Genomic DNA, 24,916 nt, shown 5'->3' on the forward strand with positions numbered 1-24,916 from the left:
TACCAGGGAAGCCCCCAAGGTTATTTTTTAAAGATAGGATTACTTTGAAAATATGGTTGTTCTTAGGATTAAATAACATTTTTAAGTGCTTAACATAACGCCTGGCACATAGTAAGTTCTAATTTGTTAAGTAAAAGAAACAGGGCAATGTCAACCTGATTAAGACAGTGTTGGGCGTCACAGTTTAGCCCACACAGCTAAAAGCATTTTAAAAAAGGACAGAGACTGGGGAGAAATAATGTTAAAAGGTAGTTTTAATAAAGCACAGGAAGTCCACTTCACAGACCACTTTAGGTATCCTCACTTTACAGGTGAAATGCCATTCAGCAGGTAAGGACCATGCATGCAGCAGCCCACCTGAGCCTGGAACTCGCATCATCTCCGAGACAAGCCCTGTCACCGGCATCACTACCCAAGGATGCAGCCCGCCCCTGGGGCCACGTCAGCCCCAGCGCTCTAAGGCTTGATGCTGCCTTCCGACAGAAGGAAACGAAAGCAGATACAGACTGACCTACAGCATTTCTGGTCTGCAGGGAGGAGTACCCACTGACTGGGGGTGCTGGCTGGCACTCGGTCATGCACCCAGATTTCCTCTGGCGAGAAGAGAGAAGCCTGCAGCACCCCGCCTCCCCCCCTCCCCCCCTCCACAGAGCATCTCACCCTCAGAGGACACGCCCATGCCCACCCATGCCAGGTCACCGAGGGAGACGCTGGTGGGTGACCACGGAACAGGAGCCGGCAGCCCTGAGGTCGGAAGTGAAGACGCCCTCCTGTGCACCCCCTGCGAGGCGGCCTGGGCTCCTGCTCGAGGGATGGTCCCAACGGCCCCCCAGGAGTATTCAGAGCGAGAAGGCAGCTCACTGAGAGGGACACAGGAGAGAGTTCTCCTGAATCAGTACCATCTGCCCAGATTTATCTTCCAAGGCTGTCACAGAGATTGATAAAGGAGAGAAAAAGAAAACCATAAGCTTTACTGCAGTCACAAAGCAGCCAAGAGGCGGGGAACTTTCCTCCCTTTCAACGTACCCAAAGTTCACCCCATCTTTACATGTACCATGAAAATCAACTCCCAGACACGGAGTGCAAAGCAAAACAAACAGAACAGGCTTAGGTAAAGAGGTTGTAAACAGGAGATTTCACTTCGGAGTTGCTTTCTAAAAAGCAGTGGTTTGTCAATTCCTCTTGCTTTTCAAAATAAAGACTATTTACAAAATGTGGGCATCAGTGATTGGTCTTGTTGAGTGCGGGGTAAAAGAGGACGCCGTCCTTGCAGATCTCCAGCCCCAGGCTCGCCGGCGGCCTCGCTTCCGGCCCTCGGGGCGCCGGCTCCCCGGGTTCCATGCAGTTTTGCAGCTGCAGGTCCTTGGAGAAGCACACCTCAATCTGCGCAAGGAGCTGCACCTCCTCGTCGCCCTGCAATGAGGAACAAAAGACGTCTTAGAATTCAGGTTGGATCATCATGACGGTTCTATGATCAGCGAGTTTTAGAACTTGAAGAAAAACAAAAGCGGTGGCTCTGGACCCAGGATCCATGTTCCAGGAGCAGGCCTAGCTCCAGCAGGGAAGTGGGGCTGGGGCCCAAGGCAGCACCTGGGGTCACCATCCAGCCACTCCCCTGCGCCAGGCTGGCGGCGTGAGGGCAGGGACCCCACTTTCATCTTAGAAATTTACACATCAGTAACGGTGCCTGCAGACACAGCCGGACGCACCGCATCTGCATCACTGTCCCAGGAGAAGACACAGCTTTTTGTTGATAAGTAGGTAAACAGCACCCTATCGCTAAATGAATTTAAGACTTTATCAGCTGACAAAAGAAAGTACAATCCATCTATGAGTTGGACAGGTAACTACAACTGAAACATCTAAGACTAACAATGCGAACACTGAGAAATGTTTACCTGCAAAATATACCCACACTGTCTCGCCCCTACTGCACCACCCCTCCAGGACAGGAGCCTTGTTAGGGGGAAGCTGCCAGGAAACGAGCCCCATCCTAGCACGGTGTCAACAGACAGTTTATTATTTCAAAGTGCGCACGCGCGCGCGCGCGCCCACGCACACACAGCACAAGCCCGTTTGCACACCCACACATATACCACTCTGTCCCGGGAACTTCACGGGGAGGACAAAGCTCTCAGAAGAACTGAACTGTCTTCTTGACGGGGACAGAAAGGATGACAGAACAGCACACGTCTGACCTGTCTTGGAAGACACTGGACTTTGGGCACGACTCCGTACACACTGACAAGGGCATCTTTAATATCTGAAATCTGAAATTAGATAAAGTGCATTAGAAATGAAACTTCAACAGAGAAAATGAACAGTTCCATTTTACTCAGAACGAGTGACACTGGTTTCTACTCTCACGAACGCAAACAACCGACAACAGCGTCATCCCCGAGCTCCCCTGGCTCACAGATAGAACTGGAAGATGCTGGTGAATGAACTGCCCCACCCCCCCATCCCCGAAGGAGACGAGGCTGCCCCCCTGGGCTCCCCGCTCCAGACTGGAATCCACACAAGCTGCTCTACAAGGGTCTCCGTTCTCCTTGCTGTCCTGATCCAGGGCCTAGAGGCCGCGTGCCTTTGAAAGCACAAACTCTCCTGCTAGGAGATCAGAGGTCAGGACCCTGCCTGTGCCGCGCATCACGCCACTTCAGACACCAAACCTCATGTCTCCAGTACAGAGGAGCTCAGAAAACATGTGCTGTCACTGTTGCTTTTGCTAGAATCGAAATCAGTTCTCTGAATGTCAAGTTCTGAGCAAGGATGTAAAAAATTCCCTTTATGTACTTAAACGGGAGTCCAGATGAAACCAAGGGGCCGGCAAGCACACGGCCTCACGGCCTCCTGGCAGGATGGACAAAGGGCAGCTGACACTCCTGAAGGGCACTGTTCCCTCTGGTCCCTACTCTCCAGGGAGGGACGAAAACAGCAGATACAAAGAGCAAGACTCAAGCGCAGACTTAGCTCCACCGACTGTCACGAGACCAGAATGATGGTTCAGCATCCAGCCATGGCACCGAACTCAGAATTGCGAAAATCAGTGACTGTCAGGCTTTTATATATGTTATATCGGGCTTTTTTATAGTCACAGCTTCAGGCTTTTTTATATCTGCAAAGGGCCACAGAGCAGAGGCTTCACGCCTGTGGTCTGGCGGCCACCGATGCCAGGGGTGGCCCGGCTGAGCACAAACACAGCTGTGCTCACAGAGGGTCACCCTGGGTGGAAACAATGACCTTCTGTAGAGGCCACCAGCCAACAGGCTCTGCCATGCTTAAACTTCTAGTTTTCTCACGCAACAAAGCATAGTTATATCATAAAAACAAATTTTCACTTTCTTCCTCAAACTATTATAAAACGGTGGTTTCCAACTACATATTCTACCTGCGTCTTCAGAACCCGGAACACACTTCTCACCATGAAATCATCAATCTGCTTCAAAATCATGTTTAAGTAGCCTTTAGTTTACACTCAAAACACAGAGGAAAACAAGATTTAAATAAAACCTATTTAGAAACGTAATAGGTCAGAGGGTCTGGTTTGGGTCGCTTTAAAACCTGAGTGTAGCTCACAGGCTGATGGGACACTTGAACGTGGCCAGGTGTCCCCAGTTAGCGGATACACATTTGATTAAGCTGAAAGCAAGACTTACCTGGTAGTAAGTAGACGGTGTTATCCCCAATTTTTGGAGCGTGCTAAAATTTAAAGTAAAAAACAAAATAACTATAATGAAGGTCCATTTTCCTTTCTTTTTCTTACCATATTTCACAGTAAAAATGAAGACACTTAAAGGAAAGTGTGTACTTTCTATTACCTGGGGCAACAAATCTGTTGACAAGGGCAGCACATAAATGGTGCTCAGGCCGCCTGGACCTCCCCTTACCCTGGGCAGACGCGTGTCTGATCTGGGCCCCCCTTCCAGCCCCGGAACCTCTCGGCAGCGGTCCGGATGGCTGCGACCAACTGGAGCTGCTATCACATAACCACGCATGTGCCACGCCTGTCCTAAACGATACTTAGCAATTGATTTGGGATTCTAGCCTTATCCTAACAACCTTGCATTTGGTCAGATCTTTAAAATAGGTTCAATCCCCCCTACAGCCTGAAATCACTTCCTAAAGCACGTGGTTTTAACCAGCTCTAGTGAATGCTAATCATAGTATGATATGGTTAACTTACTAAATGATAGAGTATGGTGTAAAAATATTCTCAGGTTAAGTAATTCCAAAAATGCTCTGTATCCCCCATCACGGCTCTGGATCATCCCAGCTGTGACCACGTGGAGAAGATGCAGGGACCCCAGGCGCTGACATCGTCAGACAGGGGTCTGCCTGAGGGAAACAGGACTCCAGCCGGGCCCTGCCTCCGTCAGTCATGGTTTCTGGCAAAAGCATTAACGAGACAGTTTCTCTAGAGACTGCACATCGGTGACCTATGGATTTTTGCTGTGTGGTCCTAGAACAAGCGGGAAGAGGTCCTTGAAGACACACACCCACTGCCCGTCCTTGTGCTGTCACTGTAGGATAAATGCCAGATTTCAAACACTTTATGCTCCCCAAATGCAAAACTTCTCAATGATTTTTAAGTATTTATTACCAGTTGCAGTGATATTTGGGATATATTGGGTTAAACGAAATACACTATAAAACCAATGTTTCTTTTTGCTCTTTTTAATCGGGCTACTAGAAAATTTAAAACCACGTATGTGGCTTGAGTTCTATTTCTTTGGGGTAACACTGCTCTAGAACCCTCCTGGGTTAAGGCATCCAGGAAATACGGCAAAGAGAGAGAGAAATACTGGGGGAGACCTGGAATCTAGACCAGGAGAGAGTACAATTCTTCCTACCGAGTTGATTAGTTTGGCGTTAATCCCCTGGTCCATATCTGTGGGTAATCTGAGAGCTTCGGTTCAAGATATTTCACATTTTTCCAGGTTTGCTACTCTATATTATAAATTGAATTTAAAACTGCTACTTTATGATAATGTGACAAGCTTACGTTTGAGAAAAATACAATCTGTAGTAATGGTTTATAATTAGAGAAAAATAGAAGGGATGTTTAAGTTTTGACTCAATTTTAATTTTATGAGTACTAAGAGTTTAGGTTTTCCTTGGAGAAACTGGGAAAGAATAGGATTTCTCTGTGGTTGTTCTATATAGTTTTTTGGGTTTTTTTTTTGGCGAAACACAGGCCTCTCACTGTTGTGGCCTCTCCCGCTGCGGAGCACAGGCTCCGGACACGCAGGCTCAGCGGCCATGGCTCACGGGCCCAGCCGCTCCGCGGCATGTGGGATCTTCCCAGACCAGAGCACGAACCCGTGTCCCCTGCATCGGCAGGCGGACTCTCAACCACTGCGCCACCAGGGAAGCCCTCTACATAGTTTTTAACAGACACTGTATTCCCAGGAGTGCCTTTCACTCCGTGGGCCCCTGTGAACACACTCCAGTGATTCCAGAATTCAGCAGCTTTGCACCTGTGTGTATAAAGGTAAAGCCACCGGCATTCAAAAAGCGTTAAGCAGGAGGTCCTTAATAAATAGCTGCTGGATGAAGGGACGAATTATTCAGATATTTGACTTTAAAACCGTCAGCATGTCGGTTTATTCCCCTTTTCCTGTTTGATTCAATAAAACCTGGGCTGCAAAAAGGAATGAAACTAGGTCATTTGTAGAGACATGGATGGACCTAGAGAGTGTCATACAGAGTGAAGTAAGTCAGAAAGAGAAAAACAAATGTCATGTAATAACGCATATATATGTGGAATCTAGAAAAGTGGTACAGGTGATCTTAGCTGCAAAGCAGAAAGAGAGACAGAGACGTAGAGAACAAATGTATGGACACCAAGGGGAAAGGGGTGGGGTGGGAGGAAGTGGGAGACTGGGATTGACACATATACGCTACTGATACTCTATAAAATAGAAACTGATGGGAACACGCTGTATAGCACAGGGAACTCACCCGATGCACTGTGGTAACCTAAATGGGAGGGAAGTCCCAAAGGGAGGGGATACCTGTACGTGTAGGGCTGATTCATTTTGTCGTGCAGTGGGACTCACGCTGCTCATGAATTGGGACCGTGAGGTCCGTAGTGGGAAAGAGAGGGCACCTTCCTTCCCTCAGGGGCTGGTGGGTGGGAAGCACCCGTGGCTCTCGTGCGCTGGGCGCTGCCCAACACGCCCTGGGCTGCCTCTCCCCGGGACCTCTGCAGTGGGGAGATGTGTTCACAGGGCCTGCTCTTCTGCTTCCAGCACGAAGCCCGTGCAGGACACCCAGGACGTGTACGAGGCTGCCATTTCCATCACATCCTTAGCGCGGGCACTCAGCCCTGCAGATCCAGAGCTGGAGGCGACCTCGGGCTCCGCGGGCGGCCCCCAGCACCTCACAGCAGCGAGCAGACCCAAGGAGGGAGGAGCTACACGACTGCACGACTGGCCCCCATCAGGAGCCGGGGCGCTGAGCGCCTGACTTCGGGTGTGCCTTGTGGTTCCCCGTCTCCCCAAGGGCGCTCCCCTCCCGCCTCGGCCTGAGATCCTTCCCATCCAGATCCCAGCCATCACTCCGCTCTGATTGCAGTGAGCGGGGCGGGGTGTGGGACGGGGACATGTCCTGTGGAGCCCCCAACGCTGGGGCGTCGGGGCAGGTGCAAGGAACCGATGGGGGTGTCCTCGTCTCAAGGAGACGCAAAGGTTCTCCACAGGACTCGGGCACGCTCTGCTCGGCCCAAGTGAGCTGTGTCACCTCCCCGCCACGGCTTTTACACTAGTTCCCAGTTTGTTCTGAGCACCGAGATGAAGGAGAGGAAGAAACGCTGCCTATATGGCGGGCCGGCCTGCCCCAGCTCCCTGGGTCGACCCTGGCTCTCAGCAGGACCCTCACTGGGTTTCTGAGTCCCCAGAGCTCACCCGGGGCCTGATCGTCGCTAGGGGTTCAAGGACCTCACCCCGAACCCCCTCCTGCTTGTCGCGGGGCACCAGAGCAAAGACCTAAGGATTCCGGGCGTGCGGGTCTTGATAATGCAACACGCTTCTATCAGGATCCACATCTAAGAGGCGTGCCCCCGTCGGTCTTGCCCGCCTCAGGTTCAAGTACGTCTGATGAGCCCCCCGAGGCTCTCAGCCCGCTCTGAGTGGCCGGGGCCCCCAGGCATCTGGAAAGGCTCAGGGGAGGAGTGGCTGTTTCTCAGGGCCGACCCCACTGGACGCTTCCCCGGGTCCCCGGCAGCGGAGGCAGGGACGCTGCTCCGGGATTGGGGTGACTTGGGAGAGCGGGGCGAGGAAGGCAAGGCTACAGGACCAAGTCACCCACCTGTTCAGGGCAAGCTCCTTAGACAGATCCAGGCTTTTGCCGAAGTACTTCTTCTGGGAATTGAGGGCTTCCAGCTGGGCGGCGCAGGTCCCGTGCTTCTCCCACTCATGCTTCCTGGAAGGATGTTTTTAAAAAAATCTCTGGTTAAAAAGTAATGAAACTACCTCCCAGTAAACCGTCTGCACGGGCTCCTCTCTGTGCAGGGCATTCCCGGGCAGGCACGCTGCTGCTTTCACAAAGCGGGAGGGGTAAAGTTCCTCACCTCAACACGGGCAGCTACTCCAAGCCCCCCACCCCCGCTCAGGACCGAGACCCCTGAACCCAGCACAAGCTCCACGAGCACTCATCACTGCTCTCCAGGCGTTCCTCTGCTCAGCTGCTCCAGTTCGCTTCGACAATTAACAACAAACCCAAGCTGAGAAAAAAGAGAACACCATGGTTCAGGCACCCACAGAATCACACGGCACTGGGCGTCCTCCCGGAAAGCCACGGCTTGCCAGCCAGGGGATTTCACAGGAGCGGCTGAACAGCCACTGGCACAGAAAAGGCAGGTTCACTGATCACCAACACTGCCTGGGGCCAGTTCCGCACTTGCTTACGGCGCAGACGTCCGTCTACACAGACACCTGTTCTGAAGCAACAGCCCAGCCCAGTGTCTGCAAACAAGCAGCCTGTATTCAAGAAAAGCACTGCTATATGATCGTAACTCCTCACATCTTATCAACGATTAAAGTGCTACAAAATGTCTTCCCAGTCTTCATTTGATTCTCACAACTCTGCAAAGTGAAAACATTACTGCTGGTTTAGAAACGGGGAAACCGAGGCTCAGAGGGGCTGGCTAGGAACCTGGCTTACCTGCCACCCGGCCAGGTAGCCCCTGACCTGCACCCGACCCCAGGCTCAGGGCCCTTCCCACTGCCTTGCGCTGCCATCCAATCAATTGCTGAACGTAATTTATACCCACTTTAGAATGACTGACAATTTGTCAATTCAGATGGTAACCATGGTTAGCAGGGAAAAACAAAACGGGCATCAGCTTTCCTCAGCTTTATCAGTGATTAATTCATGAGGAGTTCACAAAAAATGTTCATGCGAGCATTCAAAAGGCGCCCACATGCGGTCTCCCAGAAATGCAATCTACGTGTGCGCTAATTCTTTGGTAGCATCGCCCGGGTGCCGATCCTACGTGACTGCAATGGCTGTAAGCTACAAGTCTCTCAGACCTAAGAAAGCCATGAGGAAAAACAGAAGTAGATAAGTAATTAACTTTCTTCATCTACAACAGCTTCCAGGGTGATGTATTTGATCACTTTCTAAATTCTATGAAGTAGAAAAAGGAGACTCCTTCCAGCTAGCTGCACATGTAACTGAATTATGGGTGCCTCACTTTCTGTAGGACAGGGGCAGCAATTCTAGAACGCCCTGCAGGGGCTGTTGGACAAGTGAGGGGCTGAAGCCCACAGAGCACGTCACACACGCCCAAACATTCCTAGCCTGCAGTAACAGTCAAGATGTCCACTGCTATTATTCTTGGAGCAAGTTGTTTTTAAATTTTATTTATTTATTTTTGGCTGCGTTGGGTCTTCGCTGCTGTGCGCAGGCTTCTCATTGCAGTGGCTTCTCTTGCTGTGGAGCACGGGCTCTAGGCACACGGGCTTCAGTAGTTGTGGCTCACAGGCTCAGCAGTTGTGGCTCGTGGGCTCTAGAGCACAGGCTCAGTAGTTGTGGCACATGGGCTTACTTGCTCCGCGGCATGTGGGATCTTCCCAGACCAGGGATAGAACGTGTGTCCCCTGCATTGGCAGGTGGATTCTTAACCACTGCACCACCAGGGAAGTCCTTAGAGCAAGTTTTTTTTAATTAATTAATTTTAGTTTATTTATTTTTGGCTGTGTTGGATCTTTGTTGCTGCGCGTGGGCTTTCTCTAGTTGTGGCGAGCGGGGGCTACTCTTTGCTGTGGTGCGCAGGCTTCTCACTGCGGTGGCTTCTCTTGTTGCAGAGCACGGGCTCTAGGCACACGGGCTCAGTAGTTGTGGCCCACAGGCTCAGTAGTTGTGGCTCGTGGGCTCTAGAGTGGAGGCTCAGTAGTTGTGGCTCACGGGCTTAGGTGCTCCACGGCATGTGGGATCTTCCCGGACCACGGCTCGAACCCGTGTCCCCTGCATTAGCAGGCAGATTCTTAACCACTGCGCCACCAGGGAAGTCTCCCTGGAGCAAGTTTAACTCAACAGACGTTAGAGATAAGAGGATGCTAAAGTCCTGATATTACTATCGTTCAAAACATCGAATCACACATCTTTTGGAATCGGACACTCTCCATTTAACACGAAATTGTCTATCACCAATCAGACGCGACTATGGTGTGGCCCTCTCACCCCCAGCAGGCACTTGAGTGATGTCACGTCACCCTCCGCCACGGCCTGGCCTGGCCTGTCTCGGGGATGAGAGGCAACGATTCCTGCTGAGGCCCAGGGACACCATCCACAGTGAGGCTGCATCGCCAACCAGGAATGACCAAACTCTCGCTCTTTTTCTTACAAGAATCAAAAAACCAACAAAAATCCTCCTTTGCAGAGGGCCGCGCACATAGTATTTTTCAGGATGGCTGACGGTGTTAATAGATTTAATCTTAGGGAATTACCTTGAGCACCAAGAGATACCAAGACCCTCTCCTTCGCATACGAGTCTTAACTGAGATTGAAGAGCGCAGTTTTCGGACGTGAGCCTGCCCCTTCAGGACAGGAGAGGCCGGGGTGCCTCCATGGACGCTTTATCGCCTGCGCGCCAAGGCGACCTGGCCACAGCTGCCCAAGTGCAATAGCCAGGGAGCCGGTACTGGCAGGGCCACGGGGGCCGAGTCCACATCCAAAGGCATAAATATTCACCCGAGTGCAATATTACCTCTTCCATTTAGAACAACAGTTTTTAAGTGTGTAATTTATCCTGAAGAGGTAAATCATTTTGCCTTTATTAGAACACAAAGTTGAATGTGTATTCTGCCCACACCATTGGACCAAATCTTGAAGGACTCAGCTCACGGGAGGCCATCTTTGTGTACGTTTAGTGATGGATTTTTAAGTCACTTGACAAAAATCTGATTGACTCTATCACGGAACATCCTAACAACTGGAACTATTCTCTTTTGCTCACTTAGTCACCAAAGACTCTGCTCTGAAGTATACTGTGAAGTGCTATCTGAAATTTTTTCTATTGTTTTTCACATTCAACTCATCAAGGCCATAATCTACTTTGAAACCGCTTTCTAGAACACAGGCCGCACAGAGCCAGCACTGGAGACCTGGACCACTCGTCTCCCGAACTTTCAGGGGGGCTTCTCTCTTCCCGTGCAGGGGGCACGGCAGCCTCCAGACCCAGACCCGCACGTCCTAAAACACCTCTCCCTGCCACGCACCCTCGAGTGAACTCAAACCGAACACCAGTGAACCAGGGGGCCAGACGTCACTGTCACTCCATTTTGTTTCAAAAAGCTTTTCTCCAGATTTAACTCTTCCTGAAGAGTCTACACAAAAATATTTCAAAGTTAAATTAATCACTTGGGACAAAATCTGACTCGTTGTCACGTGAATTATAAATTGCCGCCCTGCAGTGAGGGAGAAAATGAAGAAATATCTTGGTTAACGCAATGTAAATACAACTTTATCTTCTCCAAAAGCAACCATTTAAAAAGGTCTGTTGAATTAAACAGAGCACGTTTCTCCTCGGCTCAGCTCCCACTGAACTGAGGACACTGGGACGGACGGGGCTCAGCCTCCGTGAAGACCTCGCCTTCTCTCTGCCCTGAGTCACAAGAGAGAGGTCATTGTCTTGTGAGGACGTCTTTTTTCTTATCAATTTCAGGACAACAGCACCACTTCTCTGAGGCACACTCTCTCCTGTCTGATTTGGAACGCTGGCATCTTAGATATGCAAGTATTTGGCTTAATTAAGCCTCAGTAGAGGAAGTTTTTAAAACGAAGTCATGAATGATCTAACAGATTAAAAAGCAAGTTTACAAAGTAAATTCTACCTGCCCTCATTTTTTTATCCGTTGAAGACCAGCTCCACAAACGGCACAGCAGATGCAAGGCCACTCCCGCTTCTGAGCCTTGGGAGACAGGTTCTACGTTACCTGTGCTCCCGTAGTTGCATCCGGAACAGCCCCGAAGCTCACACCCGTGCTTCAGGCTCGTGACGGCCCCCAGAACTCAGACTCACCACAAATGGAGGCTGCGGTTAGGAGACGAATGCAGCAGATCGGGCCAGTACATCCTCATGTCTGACAAGAGGTCCTGTGCAGAGTGACAGCAATGAGAATAAATCGAGGTAGGGCCTAACAACTCAAAACCCAGAGGCAAACCTGAGAAGCTAATACATAAACAGAACTGAGCTCTGCGGATTAATGACAGGTGAGTCCGGTGAGTCTGGGCTTATTTGGCATGAAGTGTTTCTTAAGACACATCTAAACGTGAAATCTGGGTAATCATGAAAGTGTATTTGAAAATACAAGCTCTGACAGGTGAATGGATAAACAAATTGCGTCCATCCAGATAATGGAATATTATTCAGCACTAAAAAAATCAGCTATCAAGCCATGACAACACATGGGGGAACCTTAGCACGCATCACTGAGGTAGAGAAGCCGACCTGAAAAGGCTACCTGCCGTATGATTCCAACTACATGACCTTCTAGGAAAGGCAAAACAATGGCGACAGTGAAAGTCAGGGGTTGCCAGGGGTTGAGGCTGGGGAGGGATGAACAGGCTGAGCACAGGGGATTTTTAGGGCAGTGAAACTACTGTGTGTGATATCATAGTGGTGGATACATGTCATTACACATTTGTCCAAACCCATAAAAACCACACAACACGAAGAGCGAACCTAACATAAACTATAAACTTTAGTCGGTAATAAAGTATTAACACTGGCTCATCACTTGTAACACGTGTACCTCACTAACGCAGACGTTTGGACTGGGGAACGCTGTACAGGGTAGGGGCATGGGGGGAAGTGTATGGGAACTCTGTCCTGTCCACTTAAATTTTCCGTTTTAGGTTTCTAAAACTGCTCTAAAAAAATAGTGTCTACTAATGAAATCGAACACAAAATACAAGTTCTCGCTCTCCCTAGAGAAGAGCTTGTCTGGGCTGGGCAGTCTTAGCCCTACACTGGTCAGTCACCCTAAACTGAACAGCGTTCAAGTTTACTTTCCAATTCCCACACACCCACAAGGCCAGAAAAGGTTCCATTAAAAAAAGGTGTGTAACCAGGCCCAGGATGACCTCACCTTCTCAGTCCTGCCACCACTCCCGCCATGATGGGTCCTTCCCATCAACCCAGCAGCTATGAACCGATTTCACACACTGCCCCCGACCCCGCACGGCCGGACATCTCCCCGGATGCTGCCCTCCCCGACTGTCTCCATTCCCACCTACCCTCCGCCTGCCTCCATAGCCCTCGGGGGAGCAGGGCGACGATATAATTTATTGCCCAAACTAGGCTGCTTTTGTTTGGGACAGATGCTAGATTGGACGCTCTGCTACAAAGCAAGTAAAGCGGCACTGTTCTGAACGAAGGGCTGCTGCCCGTCACCTCCTGGCCTGGGCCCGCAAGCCCTCCATCCAAAGGGCCCCCCGCCTTCCCTTCAGGAACCCTGGCTACACTCCTTCGCGAAGCTCCCCTCTGGCTGCTTCTCTGCGTGGCCCTCGTCCCTCCTGCTCTAAACGCCGGGGCTACTGGAGGCTGGTCCCTGCCAGCTCCACACTACCCCATCCGCACTCACGCGTACGTCTTACTGACTGCGCTGATGCAGAAGTTCATCTCCAGCTCAGACCTCTCTCCTGACACACTGACCCTACCTGGATGCTTCCAGGGCACTTCAAACTCAGTGTGTCCACAGCTGACCCTCGATCCCATGCGCCAAGGCGCGGTCCCCTGGGCCGGGGAAGGAGGCTGACACCCCCCTAGTTAGACAAGCCCCCACCCGGAGTCGGTCCTGCCTGTGCTTCCTCCCCCTCCATCCCCACAGCCTCCGTCTATTCCAGGCTCCTGGCCTCTGGCAGGGACCCTGCAGAGCCTCCTCACTTAACAGGCAGGTAGCCGGGGCAACCACAGAAAAGCCACACTGGCTTCCTTCACTCTCCAGCTTGAATGCTTCCAACGACTTCCCTCTGGGTCTTCACGCAGACAAACGACCCTTAACCAGTACACAGGCTCTGTAGGACCTGGCCCTCAACACTGCCCCGGCCCACGGCTCACCCCCCAGCCACACTGGCTTCCCCCCAGTTTCTCAAAAGCTCCGTCCTACCCCGGGGCCTTTGCACATGCTCCTGCCCCAGCCTTCCTCTCCCATCTCCTGGTTAAGTCGGATTCCAGCCCTCTATCACCTCCTCAGGGGAGCCTGGCCCAGGTCCACCGTCCTAAGCTCTAAGTGCTCTGCCCCCAGGCACTCCGCTTGTCGCTCTGTGATGTGTGTGCTGGCTCCCGGCTGCAGGCAAGGTGGCCAGAAACCTCGTCCTGCTCTGCTCCCTGTGTCCCCGGCCCCTGGCCCGGCGCCCGGTACACTGCAGGCGCGCAGAACATTGTTGCGAGTAAATTAACCTGCATGCCGCTGCAGGATCACAAGACTCTAACCAGGAACATTAGCGGGAGTCGAAGTCAGTCTGGGAAGAGAGAAGTATGTCTGAGGAAAGAGACCTCACCAGGCTTTGGGGCTCCGGCCTCTCAGGCCTCCAGGCTCACAGCACTGAAGGTCCTCATGAGAAGGAAAGAGGAGGAAACAATTCCATTTGGACTACAACCTGTGATGGGTTTGGAACTCATTACCTTGTCCTCCTGGGGGCCACACAGTCCTGGAAAGGGTCCGTAATTCTACCCCATGTTTTCAGGGAGGCCTCAGTAGCCGCACAGGCCCTGCCCTGTGAATCCAGGTATAGTTACCTCGACAGCTGACTAGTCACACGAGGGGCTGTCAGCACCCTGTGCAGAGGCGAACACACGCGTGTGCACGTGTGCGCGTGTGGGTGTGTGCGCACGTGCGGAAGGAGCGTCTGCTACCAACTCTCCCAGTGCCAGGAGTCCCTCTGTACCACGAGCCTTTGTCCTAGAAAGGCCCACCGCTCCCTCGCTGCTCACGGGGCCCACTGAGAAACCCATCCTGCCCGCAGCCAGCAAGGACAGCCTGGGGGCCACGGTGCCTCTGCAAGCCAGGGCCGCGCACACACGCCTGAGCACAAGCCGAGCGGCCGGGAGTCCCGGAACAGGGATGACGGGCCGCGGGCTGGGGCCAGGGTCACCTCACACAGTCACTGCGGCGCTTCGGGCCCAGGGCAGAGGAGGATTTAACTAAATGCAAATCGTATTTAACTTGTGGGACTATTTCAGATATCAGTAAATGCTGGTGAATACATCTTAAAGCATGACTTCGAGGGCACACTTAGAGGAGGAATGGATCTATTGGGAGATTGGGATTGACACGTACATGCTGCTCTATTTAAAATGGGTAACCGTAGCACACGGAACTCTGCTCAATATTACGTAACAACCTAAATGTGAAAAGAATTTGAAGAAGAGTAGACCCATGTGTATGTATAACCGAATCACTTTGCTGTACACCTGAAACTAACACAACATAGTTCATCAACTATACTCCAATATAAAATAGAAAGTAAAAAAAAGTTAATACCTTGATCTCTTCTGGATTAAAATGCCAGGATCGGTTACATCCTTCACTTTTATCAGGCCTTGAAATTACAATTGAACAAATAAAGAGAAATTAGTCTTGGTTGGGCTGGTTCCAAACGGCATGAGAAAACACCTGCGTTAAGGTCTGTAGAGAACGAAAGGGAGGTGACTTCTAACTGGGAATTCCTTCTGCCACGTGAGTCATGCTCGGGCACAAGCAGTCACTATTGGAGTTTCTTTCAAAGTGGAAAGTCGTTCAAAACACCCAGGCACAATGCAAACCGGCCGACTTCCTAGCAGAGGAAGCACAGTAAACAAGCCGGTAGGGGGCGCCCCGGAGCCGGCCCGGCGGGGATTTCTGGCCGGGCTCTGAGTCTGCAAATGTCCCCTCATCAGCCACAGTGTGAGAAGAGCATGAGTTCCCGTCTCCTTAAAGGCGACGAGGATTAATGGGACAACACATGTATCGTGCTCAGAAGTGCCTGGTATGTTTCTTTCAGCACCGAGCACGTGTACCCTCCCGACCTGCGCATGTGACGCTGTCCTCATGTGTCTAATTCTGGACGTGTCAACTCTCAGCCTCCACCTGCAGCTGACATCATGAGGGACCAAACCTGCTTTCTCCAGGGTCGGCAGGCCAGCCCAGCACCCGAGACCAGCCCAGCTCCCACAGCGCTGGGTGCCGTCCCCCAGCTCAAGGACAGCCGAGGACGTGAGCAAAATCCCAGAAACCCAAAGATGGGATGAGGCCAGGTCCTCAGGCCCCGGTTTAATTTGCTTCCTGCTGACCCCTGTCCCTGAGGGACGAGCAGCCCAGCACAAGCCAGGACGTCCCTCCTCTCGGGGAGAAGGGGGACCAGGCCGATCCCTTTGGGCAAATTAGCACACGTAGTTTAACGTCACAAGTATACGCACATCCAACAAAAAAATAAACTAAACAAAATGCAGGCAAAACCAGAAAAATAAATTTGGGTGTCTGTGAAGTACGCATACTATACACACACATCATATATATATGTAATAGACACACATTTATTTATTTATTGTTATGCATTTACTTATTGGCCCCAAAAGGAAATAAGAAAATTAAGATTCAGTGATCTAAAATGTACCGAGAATCCTCAAATGCATATTTAAACTAGACTGTTACTGTTCTATCAAAACAGAACTCAAGTACGACAGAAGTAGGGTTATGTTAGAAAGACTAGAGATGTTCTTCAATAAGGATCTGGTCTATTGAGTAAACTCCTAACAGAAATCACAAGTATACACATCAGGATCAGACTCAAGCTAGATCTCCAGGTCAGCCAGCTTCCGAGGCCGCTGAAGTTTTAAACGCATGAAGTACTTGCCATAATCCGTGGATGGTCCAGTAATCTGGGGGGTCTTTGCAGTGGTCCTTAACTTCCTATGGAAAAAAAGACAGAGAAGACAACTGGTTTGTTGTTTGTTAAATACACTTAACAACCTTCCTTTCTTCTGACAAATATCACTGAGATTCAATACACGACTAACACGAAATAAGTTCCGTGGTAATTTGCCATAAGCAGTATTCATGAGAATACCACGGCGGGGGCGGGGGCGGCTGGATATTTCATTGGAAATGAGTGAACCAACGATTTGGAAAACAGAATTTAACAGCTACTTTTGTTCTTTTTATGTGCTTGAAAATTAAGTCAATCTGATAGATACACTCATACTTACCCATGAATAATTTTCTTGTCATACAATCAAAAATGAGAACAAGAGGCTGACGGTATCCTGCTGAACTCAAGTTTGTTCAGGCACCAGGCCCAAATACAACAGTGGAACAATAAGTATTGAAAATTTGGAGCCAAGAAAAATGCCAAGGTGAGAATAGGAGCATATCCTTAACATTAAAGATAAACTCTAGAGATAAAAATCTCAGTGTAACACGTTTTAGGGACCTCCAAATTGTTTAGCTAAAATGGGGCTTTTCCAAAACAATAATCACCTCAGCTATCAGGCAGTGGGTCAGAAGCCAGGCCCAGTAGCCCCGCTGTGAATAAGCAAATGAATAGTGCATGCCGGGCCTGGTGAGGAGTGCTGAGGCGTCCTGCCGACGCGCAAGGCCCTCCTGTTTGAATCACCTGCCGACGCGCAAGGCCCTCCTGTTTGAATCACCTTTTGATGTAGCGAGGCTGCTGCGTTTTACGGCCGGTCTGGAAATGAGGGCAGGCCTGGTTTAGGTGCCTGAAATGTCTGATGTGAGGCTACAGAACAAGGGGGCAGAGGGCAGGAGGACAAAGTGTGGGATCAGAGCGAGAGGTCGTGGACTTCATCTCATCCCCTAGGAAACCACACGCAAAGCAGGCGGGCCCTTTCCCACAGTGCGAGGCTGGGGACGGGCAGACAGGCCCCAGCGGGGATCTTCCACCTCAGCTCTACACCCAGCGTCTCAGATGAGCCTCTACGGGGCGAACTGAGGTCACGGTGCCGCTTCCTTTCCCGCGTCAGCAAGCATTCGTGAGGGGCCGTGCTGAGCACTGAGGACAGACCTGTCCCTGCACCTGTGACGCGTACATCGCTCACAGGGGCAGGAGCCCAGGGACGGCCCTGTCCCCGGGATGACACTTGACTGGGATAGCAGGACCCTTGTCATGGCCGCCCTGGATCGAAATGAATCCCCTAAGAATGGTATTTTGCTAGTAATTGATTTTTTTCATCTCATTTCTGAAGCCTCAAGGCAGGAATGCACTTCCATGCATATTTAGTCAGCACACGGGAACACCCACAAGTTTCGTCCCAGGCCCTGAAGGCAAATCTCCCAGCGTTACCCAGGGTAGGAGCTCCACACAGGTCCTTCCTGAAGGAACCCACGGCTCCCATGCGTCCTCACTACGTAGGAGTGAGAGCCAGATTCCCAACAAAACTGAAAACAGCTTACAGGCAACTCCATTCTGCCCACCGCCAACTGTCCTCCCCACCCTGGAGCGAAGAACCAGCACCAGAGGGAGAAAGACACAGGAAGTTGTAAAGTTTGGGAAACTAAAACCAGAGCAGTCTAATACAGTAAGAGATCCCCTGTCAGAAATGAGTTTCCAGGGGCAGCGTGGTGGCTGCCAGGGGCGGGGCTGGGGAAACGGGGAGAGAAAACCTCCAGTTATAAGGTGAAAAAGCCCGGGGATCTAACGAACAGCACGGTGATCACAGCGAATAATGCTGTTTCACGCACTTGAATGCTACAAAGAGAGCAGACCTCAATGTTCTCACCACAAGAAAGATGTGATGGGCGGGTGGTAGCTAACGCTAAGGTGGTGAGGCTTTGCCATTTACACATGTCTCCGCCTCCCAGCACTTAAGAAAAGGCCTCAAAATTGAGAATTTTCAAGTCAAAATTTCAGAAACACTGTCAAAAAAATTAGGGCCAGCTGAGCAATATGATGAAACGACTTTAGAGTCGTGGCACCAATACCAGGATCGGCGCGACAACTGCCCCCAAGATGGACGGGGGGTGGGCACGGCCCGCAGGCAGCAGGAGGGGCGCCAGCTGGCTGCTCTCGGGACAGAGCCTCTGCAACACGCTCTACAAGGACAAGGGCACCAGGCGAGGCAGGGCCAGACGGAGGCCACCCTGAAGGAGGGAAGGCGCCATCTGTGCCGAGCGGAGCAAAGGAGGCCGGCAAGGCTCCGGCGGAGACATTTTAACGAGATTTGCGATAGTGGACGGAGGGGACAGGTCAAGGCCTGTCCCCGGAGGGCATGCTGAAGTCCTAATCCCAGGCCCTTCTGAAGGTGACTTTATCTGGAACAGGGTCTCTGCAGGTGTCATCAAGTTAAGAGGAGGTCAGACTGGAAGAGGGTAGGCCCTCAGTGAAATCCCTGGGGTTCCTATAAGAAACAGACACACAGGGGCTTCCCTGGTGGCGCAGTGGTTGAGAATCTGCCTGCCAACGCAGGGGACACAGGTTCGGGCCCTGGTCTGGGAAGATCCCACATGCCACGGAGCTACTAGGCCCGTGAGCCACAACTACTGAGCCTGTGTGTCTGGAGCCCGTGCTCCACAACAAGAGAGGCCGCGATAGTGAGTGGCCCCCGCTTGCCACAACTAGAGAAAGCCCTCGCACAGAAACGAGGAGCCAACACAGCCATAAATAAATTAATTAATTAATTTAAAAAAAAAAGCATGGAAAAATAAAAAAAGAAACAGACACACGGATGGAGACCACGGCGCGGAGGCGGGGCAGAGGCTGTGCCTATAAGCCAAGGAGCGCCGGCACCGCCACAAGCCAGGAAGAGACCTGGAGCACTTCTCCCTCGAAACTTCCAGAAGGGGCCTCTGCCGCACCTTGGTTTCAGACTTCTGACCCCCAGAACTGGGAGGATACATTCGTGATGCCTGAGCCAGCCCCCGCCATCTGTGGGCCTGTGTCACCGCCCCCAGAACCTTATGCAAGGCCCTCCCCGAGGGATGGTCTCCGGCCAGGAAGGCGTCGCCTCGTGAGGCAGGACAGGCCGGGAGGTTCGGTCAGCAAGAGGCGCTCGGTGAGAAAACCTGCTGGGCCACCTCCTCTTCACCTGGGGGGGGGGGACGGGGGTCACTGGTCAGAGGGGCCGGTCGAGGCAGAACTCACCTTGCACACTGTCGCAGGCCAGTGGTGAACCATAATTAGTTTATGCCACTCATGGCTGTCACTGTTAAAAGACAAGGGACGTATTTTTCAGGAGCTTTTTAAAAAGGTACAGAAAGGTCAATTCATCCATCCACTCACTCCAGCGTTCATTCGGGGAACACGGGGCGCCTGCCACAGGCCCGGCGCTGCGGCTGCGCACGCGGCCCTGACACGGCTGAGGGACCGGGTCCCTACCGTCCCGCAGCGCACCTGCCACCTGCCAGCGAGGGGGACGACGGCTGTGCCGACTGAGGACGCGCGGGACGCACGGCGCCGAGGGCCAAGGGCTGTGACTAAGGAGGACGGCAGGCCTGCCAGGTGGGGAGAGGGTGGAGATGCTGGATCAGGCAGCTGGGGGGGCCCCCGCTGAAGGGGAGCAGAGAGCGGCAGGGAGGGAATGAACCAGAAGGCGCCCTTCCCCTCAGGTGTTCGCGCGGTGCAGACACAGACCCCTTACCCCTCGGCAGCATTTGTGAGGCCCAGAAGCCTGAAAGCAGAATGGTTTTCGCAGCTCACGGCCACAGAACAGCACTAGGGTGGCACGCGAGGCTGCTGTCACCACCCCACCCGCCGGGAAGCTTTACTCGTTCTCTGCAGGATGGGTGACGTCTGATCCTAGGGGCTCCTTCCCACGTCCCCGTGAAACCCACCCGTCCCTCCCTGAGACTTATGAGGGGTCGTGGAGTAGCATTCACACGGGGACCCTCCCTCCCACCAGGTGTGCAAGGCTTAGCACACACAGAGACAGAGGCAGAAAGGCCGGCTTGTGAAAAAACTCGCTGTACAGATGGAAAACAGCAGCAGCAACAGGGGATACAACTCGAGCAGACACGTAATTCAGGATAAATGCATTTTTAGAAGCAAAGACTCAACAGCAAAACAGTATTAAGTTGCTACACATTAGTTTTGTAAATAGTTGAGTACTGCTGAATAAGTAGAGAATTCACGATATTTCGAAACTTTTTTCAGTCTGAACTAATGAGCAAGTGCTCAGTACAAGAGAAAAGAGAACTGCAGCATGAGCATTAGAGCTGGGAGAAGCATTAAAAGAGGGTTTTTTTGTTTTTTTGTTTTTCTGGGTACGAAAACCTTATTTCACATAGGTGGAAACTGAGGCTGGAAGGTCAGGCAGAGGCCGGGAAAACTAGACCAGCAGGATGCAGTTTTCAATAAAACTACCAAGACTCACAACGTCTGTCACACAATAACCACCTACGACCCAGAAAGAAACATCCTCCCAAGGCAGCAGAGATGCTGACTGTGCTGTAAAGAGAAAGGCCCACTAAGCAGAGAAAGAGGACCTGGGAAAACACCCGCTGACCCGTGAGGCCCTCAGGGTCTGAATCACCCGCACGTTCTCGCCAATTGTATCTGTGGCATGAATCGCGAGAATCAGCTGGAGGTGACCACATACTACACGTACCACAGCCTAACGTCTTCGCTGACATGTACTGATTACTATCGGGCAGGCATGGTTCTAAGCACATTCTGTACTTTAACTGATGTCTCCCGGCACCAAGGCTAGGAGGCAGGTGCTGTTACTCTCTCGGCTTTAGGATGAACGACCTTGATGGAGAGCTCCAAGGTCCTACAGCTGGATATGAGCCAGCAGTTCATACTCAACCCGTGCACCGCACTACGTCTCCGATGATACACTCTTAACTTGACAGCAAAACTTGACAGCAACAATTAGTTAATTAATGGAGCTCTTTTTCAGAAAAAACACTTCCTGGGAAAACTGAAATTTAATGGTACTTTTTAAAGTGATAAAACAGCAACGGCAGTCCACTAAAAAAGAAAAACAATGTACACTCCCACCAACAGTGCAAGAGGGTTCCCTTTTCTCCACACAGCCACTATGGAGAACAGTATTAACTGCCCTTAAAAAACGAAAAGTAGAACTACCATATGATCCAGCAATCCCACTACTGGGCATATACCCTGAGAAAACCATTAATTCAAAAAGACACACACACCCCGATGTTCACTGCAGCATTATTTACAATAGCCAGGACATGGAAGCAACCTAAATGTCCATCAACAAACAAATGGATAAAGAAGATGTGGTACATATATACAATGGAATATTACTCAGCCATAAAAAGGAACGCAGTTGGGTCATTTGTAGAGATGTGGATGGATCTAGAGACTCATACAGAGTGAAGTAAGTCAGAAAGAGAAAAACAAATACTGTATATTAATGCATATATGTGGAATCTAGAAAAATGGTACAGATGAAGCTATTTGCAAAGGAGAAATAGAGACACAGATGCAAAGAACAAACGTATGGACACCAAGGGGGGAAAGAAGAGGGTGGGATGAATTGGGGGACTGGCATTAACATATATACACTACTATGTATAAAACAGATAACTAATGAGAACCTGCTGTATAGCACAGGGAACTCTACTCAATGTTCTGCGCTGACCTAGATGGGTGGGATGGGGGGTGGGGTGGGAGGGAGGTCCAAGAGGGAGGGGATGTGTGTATACATACAGCTGATTCACTTCTTCGTCGTACAGCAGAAACCAACGCAACGTTGTAAAGCAGCTATACGCCAATTTTTTAAAAAAAGAAAACTGACCTTTTCCCAGGCCTGCGAAGTAAGTATGAAATCCTTCTGTTAACTGAAGCATTACCCAAATAAAACAGAAGAAAATTAAAATCTGGTTCTCAAATCTCGGTCTCCACTACATTAGTAAAATGAGACTCCTCTCCCAGACAGCCTGTTTACCCCTTACACTGCCAGCTGCAACAGAAAGGATGGAAAGAGGGAACGAGAGGGAGCGGAGGAAGGGCGAGAGAAAGAAACCTGGAAAGAGGAACCACGACCACCTCACCAGGATACCGGACCCTGGACGGAAAGCGTGCGCGCCAGGCCTCCGGGAGACGCTCGGTGGCTCCGGGCACCCGTGTCCCCCTGCAGGCCCTCCCGCCCCCCCGCGCCCCTCCGCAGCTCACCTCCTCCAGAGCCCGCGCGCGCCGCCCAGGCAGCACAGCGCCAGGCACAGGGCGCCCAGGCGGGCCCCGGGCTTCATCGGCCGAACCCGGCGGAGGACCCCGCAGGGGTACCAAGGCGCGGCCTTCCAAGGGCGCGAGGCCTTGTCCAGCGCCAGGCCCTGCGCTTCCCTAAAAAGGGGCAGATTTCCTTAAGCCGACCGTGCACCGGGCCGGCGGCCACCGAACAGCGCGGCCAACCCCAGCCCACGGCCGAGGACGCGGCGGGCCCCCGAGAGGCGCCGGAACCCCGCCCGCCGACCACCGGGAGCCCCAGGGGCCCCGCCACCTCACCGGGACCTCCAGGCGCACAGCAGTCCCAGCCCGCGCGCACCGCGACCCTCGCCGAGACCCTCGCCCGGACCCCGCGGCCCAAGCCGAGCCCTGCTTGTTTCCGCCCCGGGCGCCTGACGTCACGCCCCCAGCCCGGGCCCAGCCCACAGCCTCGGACTCGCCCAGGGCGCCCCAACGCCACGCCCCTGTGCGACGGACGCGCGCCCGGCTGGCGAACACGCCAAGTGAGGCCCCGACGCCACGCCCCTTCTGGAGGACACGCCCCTTGTGGAGGACGCGCCCCCATCGAGAGGACAAGCCCCCGGCCCAGGTCAGTCCTTCTGCCCCTTCGCCTCTTTGACGCGGCTTCCCCTTCGGTCTAGTTCCCGACCGCCTTTGGCCCGGACCCGTGAAGTCGACTTTAAAGCCACCTTCTCTGATGTCCTCGGTGCCGCGGCCCCTCCTCCCGGCGTTGAGCTGCCCGGGAGCCGGTGCGGTCAGGGCCAAGTGGCCAGCCCGTCAAGGAGTGGGACAGTGTGTGGAGACAGCGGCTTGGGGCCGCAGAAAAGTGCGGGGAGGAGGCTGCTCCCTTGGGGCCATGCTGTCTTCAAGGAGGTGCGACCCTCGGGACCCAGCAGGCAGAGAGGCGCGTGTGCCATGTCCTCCCCACCACAGGGGTGTTAGGGGCAGCCGTCGATCCCCGGGCAATCATGTCTGACCAGCTCCAAGACTGCAGAGGGCCCCCCTGCCGTGACCCCACGCGATTCCCTTGGTCTCTGCTCCATTCACATGGGCCCCGCTGTGTGCAGCACTTCACAGACTTAGAGCTGCAGGACCGTCGGGGCTGAGCCTGCCCCCAGGAGCAACGGGCAAAGGCAAATCAAGCCTGTGCCAGCTCCCTCCTCCAACCACACAGGGAATGTCCTGGGTCTAAGAGCCAGGGAAGTGCAGATCCGTCAAAGCGATGCTCAGTTCCATGGGCGGGGGAGAGCAGGCGGTAGTGGACTCCACCCCACAAACGCTGGCCTTGTCATTCCTCAGCCACTGTCTCTGCTAAGATGCTCCCCTCACACCATCCCCATCCCCACATGCTACCCTAGTTAATGCCCATTCATATTTACCTTTTGAGTAAAATATGCCTTCCTCAGGTTCCTCTGCCATCCAGGACTGTCCAAGTGCACAGGCAATGTGCCCTCTGCCTTGTTACTAACCCACATAGTACACACCACTGTTTGAAATGAAATATGTGTGTGATTATTCCTTTCACTTCTGTCTTTCCCTGTAGACTGCAAGTCAACACTCATATCTAGTTTACTCACCACCGAGTCCCCACTGCCTGGCACGATGGATGGCAAGTAGTAGGTGCTCAGTAAAATAGCGCCTGTGGAAGGAATGCATGAGCTCCTCCGTGGTCTTATGCAGCGTTGTGCCTTTCTTGCCTTCCCCGTTTCTCCAACTGCTTGCCTCTTTCAGGCTCCTTTAACCACTTCCTCTAAACAACCTAGGCACACCCCACAATTCTGTCCTCTTCCCTCTCTTTTCTTTCAGGCTAAAAATATCCATTTCTTAAAACAAAATCACCTCCCATAAACCTAGTTCTCCCTTGAACCATTGTCCATCTGTGTAAATCACTCCTCCATGGGGAGGGCTTTCCTAACCACAGCCAAATAAAAACAGAACCTGACTTAGAAAAGATTTTATTCTCGAGGATACTGCAGGGCGAGGGGACTCTAGCGACAGCAGAAAGCTCTGACTTGAAGGTCTGCGAGCTTCTCAAGGGTTAGGCGAAAAGGGCTTTCTTTACAGAGAGGGGTAAACACAGCTAGAAAGAACCGGGGGTGGGAGATGGGCTGGGAGGGTGGCTTCCTAGGAGAGGACGTCAGGAGGGGCTCCTGCTGGCCTGCGTGTGCTCAGGAGGGGCTCCTGCTGGCTCTGGGTGAGGCTGGGCCAAAGGTCTAGGCCTGGAGGAAGGAGAGAAGCTGAACGGAAGGTTGGTTACTGAGCGTCATGTTCCGAATGACCA

At 52.2% G+C, this 24,916-nt stretch overlaps 1 protein-coding gene across 4 annotated transcripts; it reads right to left on the minus strand.

The window, feature by feature from the left end:
* Nucleotides 1-951: 951 nt before the first annotated feature.
* On the minus strand, nucleotides 952-24,121 carry RNASET2 (ribonuclease T2). 4 transcript variants are annotated; one of them, XM_004325451.4, is made up of 10 exons: nucleotides 22,915-23,053; nucleotides 22,585-22,752; nucleotides 19,585-19,645; nucleotides 16,342-16,397; nucleotides 14,991-15,048; nucleotides 11,525-11,598; nucleotides 7,309-7,422; nucleotides 3,657-3,699; nucleotides 2,199-2,270; nucleotides 952-1,413 (listed from the first exon to the last, which is right to left on the minus strand). In XM_004325451.4, the coding sequence occupies exons 2-10, from the start codon at nucleotides 22,659-22,661 to the stop codon at nucleotides 1,222-1,224; spliced, it is 747 nt and encodes a 248-aa protein (XP_004325499.1). In that variant the 5' UTR covers nucleotides 22,662-22,752; nucleotides 22,915-23,053; the 3' UTR covers nucleotides 952-1,221. The 4 variants fall into 4 exon arrangements, with proteins under 4 accessions (XP_004325499.1, XP_073645936.1, XP_073645934.1 ...); XM_073789835.1 differs by lacking the exon at nucleotides 22,585-22,752 and having other exon boundaries at nucleotides 22,915-23,034; XM_073789833.1 differs by lacking the exons at nucleotides 22,585-22,752; nucleotides 22,915-23,053 and adding an exon at nucleotides 22,120-22,488.
* Between the last annotated feature and the right edge of the window lie 795 nt (nucleotides 24,122-24,916).

The sequence above is a fragment of the Tursiops truncatus genome, chromosome 12, assembly GCF_011762595.2.
Source record: "Tursiops truncatus isolate mTurTru1 chromosome 12, mTurTru1.mat.Y, whole genome shotgun sequence".
Lineage (NCBI taxonomy): Eukaryota > Metazoa > Chordata > Mammalia > Artiodactyla > Delphinidae > Tursiops > Tursiops truncatus.